Here is an 11,076-nt window from a genome sequence, read left to right as displayed (position 1 = left end):
TGTTTTGCTTTATGTGTAAGTGACCTGCCTGCGGTGAATTACAAATTGGGGGAATTTGCCCAGGTAGGCATATCCCCACGTGTGTCATGTCTCCGGTATTTTGGTTATAAACAGGTGGGACAGAAACTTCAGGTTAAAGAAGAAGAAGGGCCTGAGAGGGGGCGGCGAACGGGGTGGGTGGAAATATACACGCACAGGTGGGTTGAAGGACATACGTATGCACAGACGCACTCACGTTTGCGCAAACTTAATGACGTTCCCGCAAACTCGCTCACGTTCGCTTACACTCACTGACGTGCACTCCCACCTGTACTGCCGGTTGTTGATGTTGAGCGTGTCCTCCGAAGAGCTGAGCTTCAGCTTAGATAAAATTTTAAAAGACATCCATTTTAGCATATTGTTGCTGGCACTCAAATAATTTTTTAAACGCAGCTGAATGATATTCTTATACTTGAAAGGTTCAGTGAGAGACTCCGGGTAACTTATTTCAATAATCTTTTCATTTTTTTTGAATGTATATTCACCTATCCTGACCATTTTAACCAAACCATTTTCAGTCTCTCCATGAAATTTTTTCAAATTCTTTATTAAGTCATGACTTGGGACAGACAAATCCCAACATCGTATTTTATTGTATGATATTTTTAGGGCTTCTAGAACTTCCTTTTTGTTTACCTCGGATCGCATCACCAGCACCTTGTTCGATTCGTTGATGAAAAGAAGATAGCGGAAGTAGGTCACTACACATGGGTTGTAAATGACTCGATCTCTGTCCTTCGGGTCTAGGTGTATATTCCCGATGTCCTTCAGTGCTGTCGTTGGGGGAAAGGCGATCACTCTGAGTGGTGCACAGCGGCGGCATTGAACAGCGGCATCGAACGGAGGCATTGAACCGCGGCATCGAACCGCGGCATCGAACCGCGCCATCGCTTAAAAGTTCTCACACGTGTGCGTAGTTCTTTTGCAAACTGCAACGTGTGCGATTTGCGCCTGCGTGGGGCGCTTTCCTTCGCCTTTTCAGCCACTCACATCTTATGTACGTGACGCAGCTGATGTAGACGCCGTCGTGCCGGATGCGGGGGTACTCCAGCAGCAATCTGTAGGAGGTAAAGCGGAGCGGGTGTGTGGAGGGTCATCTCAGCCCTTCGGCTCGCGCGTTTTGTGCCATTCCAGCCTTTTTTTCCTTTCCTGCCCTTTCTGCCGGATTACAACTTATCTCCTCGCCGACACACCTTTTGAAGGAATTCCCGTACGCCCTGCTCTTCTCCTCACAGTTTTGGAAGTTCCTGTTGCAAAGCCGCTTATATTCGCTTTCAACCGACACCTGGGAGTGTATGCCTTTGCAGGAAAAGAGGAACCTGCGTTGCAGGCCCACCGCAGAAGAAAGGAAAAAATAAAAAAAAAATAAAAAATAAATAAAATATAATATAATGTAATATAATAAAATAAAATAATGTATGAACGGTTCATACGACGTTGTGTTCTCTCTTTTGCCCCCATTTTTGCCTCCCATTTTGGTGCAAGTAAAACGTGTTGAGGGCGAGGGGGGCATTCTCTCGCGGGGAAAACGTAGCACTCGTTGGAAGTGGCCACGCTGACGGGCCCCAAGGGGCAAAACAGTCCCCCTTCGCACAGGTGTGTGTATATGCGTGTGTGCATATATGCGTGTGTGCATATGCGTGTGTGTATATGCGTGTGTGTGTATATGCATGTGCATGCGTGGGGCGCAAAATGAAATGATGCAACACGCGCACTTGGGGAACACGCTTGCAAGAAGGTAAAACTGTGCAGCAACTCTTTAACTCCAACTTGTGCATCTCATATTCCATTCCTCTAAAATGTCTCTCCCATATGTTTGTCTACGTTACTAGACATCACGTTCTTATGTGTGTGATGATAACCCCCTTTTGACAAAACACCTCACCACCACCCCTGCGCAAAAACGGAGATGCGAATGACAATGTACTAACCTATGGAGGGAGTAAAAATCCAGGAACTTTGTAATGCCAAAAAAATTTTCTGTTAATATATTAATCAAGTAGATATTCTGCTCTCTCTGTGTGGTTTCTTCTATGGGTTTATTTTTATCACTGCATTTTGCAAAGGTGGGGAATGGGTGGTGCGTATTTGGCAGTAGGGGGACAATGCGTAAAAAGATGGTGTGTTGAAATGAAAAGGGGGGGACAAAAAGGGGGAAAAAGGGGAAAAAAGGGGAAAAAAAGGGAAGATTGCCACGTTATTAGGTAGACAAAACGGACGTACACCTCTATATGATCATCAAAACGTGCACGCTCGAGTGAAGCAACGGTACCTGCTCTCCCCGTTGTCATCGATATATATTTTTAGAACATTTGGATATAGCTTAACAGCTTGTTGATAAAATTTTGTTGCCTTTAAATAATTTTCATCACGCTCATGGTTTAATGCTTGCAGGAATAATTTTTTTGCTTTTTCCTTTTTTGAGTTTATGCAATTGGTGGACTTGTCGGGGGGGTGTTTCGTTTGTTCGAACATTTCTCTAATTTTAGGGGGGGGTACTTAAAGCGGGGGAAAGAGACGCGATTTGGAGTGGTTAGAGTGGTTAGAAGCGATTTGGAGTGGTTAGACGCGATTTGGAGTGGTTAGACGCGATTTGGGGCGGAACGTCGGCGGGGCGCGTCCCAGATCAGCTGTGTCCACCGGGGGGACGCACGCCAAGACGCCTTACCAAATTGACAGAATGAATACGCTTCAAATCGAAAGGGAAGAAAGAACAAACGGGCGCTGCGCGCGAAGACTAACACGGTGCCTTCGGCGAGGAGGGGCTCCTTTGAGCATGTGCAAATCCGCACGCGTGGGGGCTTACGTGTGTACGCTACGTGTGTATGTTACATGTGTATGCTACATGTGTACGCCACGTGTGCATGTTACACGTGCACGCTACGTGTGTATGCTTGCGCGCGCGTGCATCCCTACATACATGTCGGAGTGCTTAGCCACGTAAGGCACGGTGTGGACATGTGCGCAAGGAGAACACCCGTAAGGGCTGCGTGTAAAAAAAAAAGCGCAAAAAATTTTGCAACACGTAAAAATGATTACTTTGCCGAAAAAAAAAACGACAAAAAAGGGTCAAAAGGTCAAAAGGTCAAAAAATCACTGAGCCTACTTCACCAAATGGGGCTTCAAAAACGGTTTGCATTTATGTGATCTAAAAAGCTGAGTACAAAAAAAGGGGAAAAAAAAAGAGGAGGCAGTAAAACTCCGCAGCTTGCTTATTCCCCCGTGAGAAGTTCTAAAAAAAAAAAAAAAAAAGTCAAAAAGGCACATTGTCGAAGTGTAAAAATGGGTGTTATAATGAGAAGGGCGCGCGAAAGGAGCCATTTGCATATTCGCCATACACATGTGCCTTCACTCGTTCGCACTTAAGTATGCAGTACGCGTGCACATTACTCAACCCCCCCACATCAGCTCGTGCGTGCGTGCACATGCTTTCTTACATGCACAAAAGTTTGCCCATTCAGATCTGCGGGAAAAAAGCCAAATGTGCATTTGCGCTTGTGCCTGCAAATGCTCGCCATGTTCTTGTGTGCGCGACTTTTCTTCCAATTTGCTTCCAGCATGTTTACAGCTTTTTTCCAACATGTTTACAGCTTTTTTCCAATATGTTCCCAATTTGTTCCCAATTTGTTCCCAATTTGTTTACAACTTGCTTCCAACTGCTTCCAATTTGTTTACAACTGCTTCCAATTTGTTTACAACTGCTTCCAATTTGTTTACAACTGCTTCCAATTTGTTTACAACTGCTTCCAATTTGTTTCGAATTGCTTCCAATTTGCGTCCAATTTGCGTCCAGTTTGCCTCTCCTTCCATTTGCGTTTCCAACAAATTTGCAAAAAAGTATGTACACAAAAAATGTGCCCTTATTAATTTTCGCTTCATCCTTTATATGTTCCCCACATCCTTTTAATTCCCGAATTTGTTTCGTCCGTCAACATCAACTCGAGCGTTACGGCCAGCTTCATCGCCAAGTTAAGTGGCATGTTAAGTGGCATGTTAAGTGGCATGTTAAGTGGCATGTTAAGTGGCATGTTAAGCGGCAAGTTAAGCGGCAAGTTAAGCGGCAAGTTAAGCGGCAAGTGGCAACTTCAGCGCTAGCTTAACTTTTTCACCCCCACGACTGCCTCCACTCCCTTCGCGGGTTGCACGGTTCTCACGCCGTCCGCGAATCTGTTCGCCACATTTGTCATACTCGCCTGCCGGAGCTTACCCCCCCTCCCCCCCGCTTTTTTTTTTTTTCCATATTGTTTTGTTTTTTTTTTTTTTTTTTTTTTTTTTTTTTTTGTTCCTACATGACTTAAGTGCGTAACCCTTGGGAAAATAAACGAAAGTTATTTCACCAATTCTGCTGGCACAATTTTGGCGAAAGCTTCGTTAAGCTTTTAATTTTATGATCATGTTTAATTCGTTTTCACGTTCGTGACTCAAACCATTAAGAGTTAATTTTTTAAAAAAAAAGTGCAGCTTCCGTTGGGATTCCCCCCTGCCCCTTGTATGCTTCTCCAGTTTGAAGAGCCAACGGGTTGTTTATCCCTCGAGTACGTGTTCATTTTTGTTCACAAAAAAAGGAAGAAAAAAAGAATAAAACGGAGGAAAAGCAGTTGTCCCATTTGGAGCGTATGCCCGATTAAAAATATTCCCCAGTATTATACGAACATTCCTCCTTTGCACACCCCCTATATCCTGTACCGTTACGTACATACACAAAGAACTGCAGCGAAGAGACACGCCGCATCTTCGTACGAATGTACACACAAGCAGCGCATAGAACTATCAGTCCCCTCCAAAATGAGTCATATGAAGTTTTTTAAATATTTCTCGGAAAAGAATAGGCAGAAGAACAACGCCCCCCCGGAGAGCTCCTGCGGCATGTCATTTCACAAAAAAAAGTTTCGAAAATATTTACACTTTTTAATCAGCAGAACTAAGGGGGAAGGCAAAAAAGTAATTACGAATAAAAAGAACAACCTGGAGAAGGAAGAGCAAAAAGGAGGAGAGAAGAATGGCAGCATCCCCCCAATTGAAAACAGTAATACGCAACGAAAGTCCATCAAAGTGGAAAAAAATGGAAAACACGCAAATAAGGCAAGTGATGCAAATAGGGCAAGTGATGCAAGTAATGCAAATAGGGCAAGTGATGCCAGCAATGCAAACAGTGCCATTAATGCCAGCAATGGCAAGATTTCAAAAAAGAAGCATTTTATTGACCTTTTCGCACCAAGCAAACACGTCAAAATGAGAAAACACAGCAACTGCCTTATGAAAAAAGAAGGAGTGTCGCGCAATAGTGTAGAGAGGACCAAATTATTTAAACTCAATTACGATTATCACAATAAAAGAAGGGGGCATTTATTCAAGTTTCCATTTTTAAAGAGAAATAATTACAAAAATGAGGAAATTGAAGACTTTATGCAAATGAACACTACTGCAGGACTTGAATTTTCGACGGATTCCCAGATGAACAATTATAAAAATCAGGTAGACAGAAGATATGGCTGGGCCCCTTCGTATGGAATTCGAAATTTTTGCAAAATGTACTCTAAGGGGGGCATTTTTCAAAATTCGAAAAATGCGCATGGAGAGAATGGAGACATGCTTACCAATAACATGTACATGTATGCAAAGACCATCTTAGAGGAACAAGGTCGAGGGGGGATGCGCAAGCAGAAATCGGCTACCCCCGCTAAGAAGGCCGAAGCTGCCAAATCGTCCAAGTTCAAGGGGTTCAAGTCCAACTACTGGACCTTCAGGAGCAGCGCGAAGAACAGGCCTCGCGAGGAGGATGCGACGCACCAGGGGTTAGAAAAAGTGCACACGTGTGTGGCGGTTCCCAGCGCGGCATGGTATCGGCCGAGTTGTGTGCGTCTTCCCAGTTGTGTGCGTCTTCCCAGTTGTGTGCTTCTTCCCAGTTGTGTGCTTCTTCCCAGTTGTGTGCGTCTACCCAGTTGTGTGCGTCTTCCCAGTTGTGTGCTTCTTCCCAGTTGTGTGCTTCTTCCCAGTTGTGTGCGTCTACCCAGTTGTGTGAATCTTCCAAGTTTCATGCATCGTCTTCGTTCGTATGCCCTCATTTGACCCCCCCCTTTTTTTTCCCCCCCCTGCATGGACAACCTCGCCGCGAACCCCAACAGAGACGTATGCTACAAGAACAACATGGCGAACGTGACGAACGTGGCGAACTCCCCCCTGATCAACAAGAAGGGCAGGAACAGCCAAGTCTTCAAGCTGAACGACGACTGCCTGTTCCTGCACGACGAGTACGAGAAGCAAAAGAAGGGGAGGCTCAGAAAAACCCTGTCTCTGTCCTATGGAAGAAGAAGAAAAAAAAAATCACTCAGGCCAGATAACTTCACCTTCTTAAAGGTAATCGGCAGGGGCTCCTACGGAAAAGTGTTGCTTGTAAAACATACCCAAAACAACAAGCTCTACGCGATGAAGATACTCAGAAAGGAAAACATAATATCACGAAATCAATTGGAACATACAAAAATCGAAAGGAATGTGTTAAAGTGTGTCTCTCATCCGTTTATTGTCAAATTGTACTACGCTTTTCAGACCTCCAAGAAATTGTATTTCATATTGGAATACTGTCCCGGGGGGGAATTATTTTTTCACCTATCCAAAATGAGAGAGCTTACCGAAGAAGCGGCCATCTTCTACACAGCGGAGATCATCCTAGCTTTGCAATACTTACATAAGCTAAACATAATTTATAGGGATGTAAAACCAGAAAATGTGTTACTTGACGAAATGGGTCATATAAGGCTAACCGATTTTGGCCTATCCAAGGAAGGAATTTCTGACAACAACTCTGCCACGTCGTTGTGTGGTACCCCCGAATATTTAGCCCCAGAAATTATCGACCAATGTGGACATGGGAAAGCTGTGGACTGGTGGAGCCTGGGCATCATGCTATACGAAATGTTAACTGGAAGATTACCGTTTAACAGTTCCAGTAGAGATGTCCTGTTCGAAAGAATCAAACACGAAACGTTGAGATACCCCTGCTATCTATCACCCGATGCTGTAGATTTGTTAAAGAAATTATTTGAAAAAAATCCCAACAAAAGATTAGGGTCAGGAGCTACCGACGCAGAAGAAATTAAAAATCATCCTTTTTTTAAAAATGTCAACTGGGATGATGTGCTCAACAAAAAGGTGAAACCGCCTTTTAAACCCCCCTTGTTTGACCAAATGGACGTCCAAAATTTCGACAAAGAGTTCTTGTGCATGCCGCTAAGGTACTCTGATAAGTTTGACTGCAACCCGCTTACCGTCAAGTCTCAGAAGAGCTACATGATCAAGGACTTCAACTACAGTTTGTATGACTAATTGGTGGGGGTGCGCCTGTGCGCAGGCAGTTGTATGCGTGACAAGACCCCCTAGCGTAGCGGTATGGTTAGCCATTTCGCCATCTTGTCAAATAGCAAGCCAGATAGTTAGTCAGCTAGCCATTTTGCTCCAGAAAAAAATGCACAAATGTGGTAAAAAAAAATATGAACTTTTTTTTTTTTTTTTTTTTTAAAATAGCTCAAATGTTCATATTTTTTAAAGTGTGTGCAAATGTTACGTTTGGTGCATTCTGCACACATACACCCATTCGCGATTTTGCTTTTATGTGGCCTTTCACGGATGTGAAGTACGCATATTAGTTACTCTCCTGTTTCGTTTAATGCCTACACGTTTTACTCCTTTTAAGTAGCCGTCCTGTATTATGTTAATTTTCCTTTTTTTTATTTTTGGTTAGTTTGCTTTTCATTTTTAATGTTCACTGCGCATGCCCACAAAATTGTGCCCATTTGGACACGAATTTGCCTGCGCGGTGTGTCTGTTTTCGTTTGGCTGACTCCCACGTGGTTGACCCTCGTTTGGCTGATCCCCGTTTGGCTGATCCCCGTTTGGCTGACCCCCGTTTGGCTGATCCCCGTTTGGCTGACCCCCGTTTGGCTGACCCCCGTTTGGCTGACCACCCCTTTGTTTGTTTGTATAGTAGCTGCCCATGATTTGTGAGACCCCTGGGGCGCCCTTTTCCATGTCGTATTTTTAACAAGAAAGTTACCCCCTTTCGCATGTGTATGTTTATGTGATGTTCCCCGCTCGCCGTTTGATTTCCTTCACATGCGATTCCTCACACCCCTGCGTATTTTGTTTTCATGGGTAGGCTTTATTCAAATAAGTATGCATGATGTGCCAATGCTGTTGTACACGCAGCATGTTAGACGCGTCCTTCGCATGCATAAATGAAGGTCTTTTCTTTCCCTTTTCATGACGTTTCTTCCAACAGGTGAAACAACCCCCATGGTACATTCGAGGCAATGTGCCTTTTTTTTAATTTTTTTTTTTTTCCGTATACCCTATTTTTTGTTACAGTCAACTTTTTTTTTTTTTTTTTTAAATTAAACATAAAATGTTAGAAAAGTGAGGAAGTTTTTCGCTTACATGTGCGATGACGTATGTGTGTTCCATACGTATGCCTTGCCAAATATAAGTGCATTGTCATGCGAACACCTCGTACATTTGCACATTTGTACACTTGCACACTTGTACACTTATACACATGTACGCATCCACACAGATCGACAAAAAAGCTAAACTGTTAAGTGGAACCTCTTGCAAACGAAATTAACAAAAAAGTTGTTCCTCTTTGTGCTCAAAAAAAAAACTTAAAAAGTATTTTAATGAATGAAGGACGTCCACCTTGATAAGGGGACAGGACGCAGTTTCACTAAAAAGGAGCCACTCGCAGATGGCTAGTAAAATTTCTGTATAAGCTCCACCACTTCTTCAATGTTGTTGTTCTTTACTGATCCGCTGCAAATTTCCTGGAAGGAGAGGGGTACCCGTGGGACAAAAAAAAAAAAAAAAGGCATATGTGGATAGTGTGTAGAGTGAACTGATGTCCCTCAAACGGCAACTAATACAGTCATTGTCCCGTTTGCCCCATCGCGAAACGGTACTTACCGTATGGCATGGCGCCTTTTCAAATCGAAAGAATTCCGAGTTGGTGCCCATTAAACATTCCGTCTCGTCGTTGTAGTCATCATCCAGGCTGTTATATTTGGACATTTTTAAAATTTCGCTGAAAGGGGTGTGGTGTGTGTGGGAAAAATACAAGGTGTGCATAATAATCTGTTTGGAGAATTTGAGGAATCTCTGCTTTGTAGGATGGGGTGTGCAAAAACGCGAAATATTTATCACATCTTCTTCTTTCCTTACATTTCCCTCTCCAAGTCCTCCTTAATGACTTGCTTCGGCCGCGAGTTGCACAAGTCCGTCTTGTTGCAAAATATGATGAGGGGGATTTGCTTTTTCACGACAACTTTGTTGGTGTACAGCTCGAAGAGTTTCCTGCGGGGGGGAGAAGCGGTTTGGGGGGGAGAAGCGGTTTGGGGGGGAGAAGCGGTTTGGGGGGGAGAAGCGGTTTGGGGGAGAAGCGATTTAAGGGGAGAGAACCGTTTTGCGGCGGGAAGAACCGCTTTGCTGTGGTTGTTGATGCTTTTCGACTCTGTGCACCGTTTCACGTCGGTCTGCCGCTAGCACTTGAAGGGTGCCCGATGGGGGGTAATTTTTCCGTACACTCGACTCATGGTGCTTACTCCGCAACGACTTTGAGGGCCTGTCGATCCGAGCAGTCCAAAATGTAAATAATAACATTAGTGATGTTGAAATATTTATTTAGCGAGAAGGACAGTTTGGGATGACCAGGGAAGTCCACAAATCGAATGCATTTCTTCCACTTGTTATTCTTCAAGTTTATAAATGCTACATTTTCTTTCATAGAAGGAACTGTTGTGCATAATTTGTCTGTTCTTAATTTGAATAAGAAGGTAGTTTTCCCACTGTCACATGGACCCAACAGTAAAACTATTTTATTTGGTTTGGATCCTTTGAAAAAAATGCTACATAGTATTACGATGAGGTAAAATAGAAATGCCAGTCCGAACAGGATGGAGATTATAAAAAGCAGGTTGTGAAACTCGTTCAGGTTTATGCTATATTTCATTTCGTAGGATCTGATTTTTTGGACTGCTTCCTTCAGCGCGCTCATCAAGGCGTCCATCTTGGCTGCTCGCAGAGCGGCGGTTGACCGCTTCTATCGAGTGCCGCTTTGCGAACCGCCCCTTTGCGAACCGCCTCTTTGCGAACCGCCTCTTTACCAACCGCCTCTTTGCCAACCGCCTCTTTGCCAACCGCCGCTTTGCCAACCGCCGCTTTGCCAACTTCTGGCTAGCTAAACGGACGCAAACACTACCAAGCGCGTGCTCACCCGTTTTCGCTTCGCACAATACGACCTCTTCGACGCGTCTCCTTTCCGCTTCGCCAGTAGCGTCAACATGTGGATCTGCCTTGGGGTCTCCTCGCTCCCTGCGTTGCTAAGTGGCAGCCAGTAATGTCACCTCGGATGGTCACGAAAGTGCGCCTATCCAAGGAGTCAACCTGTTTTACCCCCAGCGGGACGCAATCACATCGCTCAGGAGCAACCCCCGATGGCATACTGCCGTGTTTTCGCTTCTAGCAGAATGCTGCCACTTGTACGAGCGGTTTCGCAGCAGAGGCAAAAAGTACGCAAAAGAGGAACAAAAGGGGAACAAAAAAAAAAAAAGCACACAGAGGCAACAAAAAAAGGTACATACAGAGTGGCAATAAAAAAGTCACAAAATGGGCGCAAAAAAAAATTATGTCGCATAGCAGTGGGGGGTGGCACTGTGACGCCTGTAGCCACATGCGAAGGGCGAAATAACGCTACGGGGTTACGCAGCTCGTTACGCAGTTCGTTATGCGGTTCGTCATGCGATTTGCTGTGCGGTTTGCTGTTCCGCTTGCTACGCCATTTGCTACGCCATTTGCTGCGCAGTTTGCTACGCGATCGTCAGCGATCTCCCTACTGCTATCTTCAGTCCTTGAAAATTCCCACCAGGGGCACAGGTTAAAGTCGTTCCATCGCCAGGATGAAAAGTTCAGAGTTGGTAAAATCGAGCACCACGTAAGGCACAGTACAGTTTAAAAAAAAGGAAAAATAAGGAAAAAAAAAAAAACCAAATA

General features: G+C 44.3%; 3 protein-coding genes across 3 annotated transcripts; 1 reads left to right on the top strand and 2 right to left on the bottom strand.

The window, feature by feature from the left end:
- Window positions 1-232: 232 nt before the first annotated feature.
- PCYB_147150 (hypothetical protein) lies at window positions 233-2,574 on the bottom strand (the record flags this gene model as incomplete). The annotated part of the gene is made up of 5 exons (XM_004225186.1): window positions 2,312-2,574; window positions 1,971-2,090; window positions 1,233-1,358; window positions 1,030-1,097; window positions 233-929 (listed from the first exon to the last, which is right to left on the bottom strand). Coding segments are annotated over exons 1-5 (1,212 nt in total), but the record flags the coding sequence as incomplete, so codon positions are not given.
- Window positions 2,575-4,824: 2,250 nt separating this feature from the next.
- On the top strand, window positions 4,825-5,763 carry PCYB_147140 (rac-beta serine/threonine protein kinase; the record flags this gene model as incomplete). The annotated part of the gene is made up of 1 exon (XM_004225185.1): window positions 4,825-5,763. A coding segment is annotated over one exon (939 nt), but the record flags the coding sequence as incomplete, so codon positions are not given.
- A 3,054-nt stretch (window positions 5,764-8,817) lies between these two features.
- PCYB_147130 (hypothetical protein) lies at window positions 8,818-10,148 on the bottom strand (the record flags this gene model as incomplete). Its single annotated transcript, XM_004225184.1, has 4 exons — window positions 9,630-10,148; window positions 9,250-9,381; window positions 8,995-9,112; window positions 8,818-8,844 (listed from the first exon to the last, which is right to left on the bottom strand). Exons 1-4 carry the CDS (start codon window positions 10,091-10,093, stop codon window positions 8,818-8,820), a joined length of 741 nt encoding a protein of 246 aa, XP_004225232.1. The 5' UTR covers window positions 10,094-10,148.
- Window positions 10,149-11,076: the final 928 nt, after the last annotated feature.

This window comes from Plasmodium cynomolgi, chromosome 14, assembly GCF_000321355.1.
Source record: "Plasmodium cynomolgi strain B DNA, chromosome 14, whole genome shotgun sequence".
In the NCBI taxonomy this organism is placed as follows: Eukaryota; Apicomplexa; class Aconoidasida; order Haemosporida; family Plasmodiidae; genus Plasmodium; species Plasmodium cynomolgi.
The sequence above is the reverse complement of the archived record's forward strand: the minus strand, read 5'-3'. Positions and strand labels throughout refer to the sequence as shown.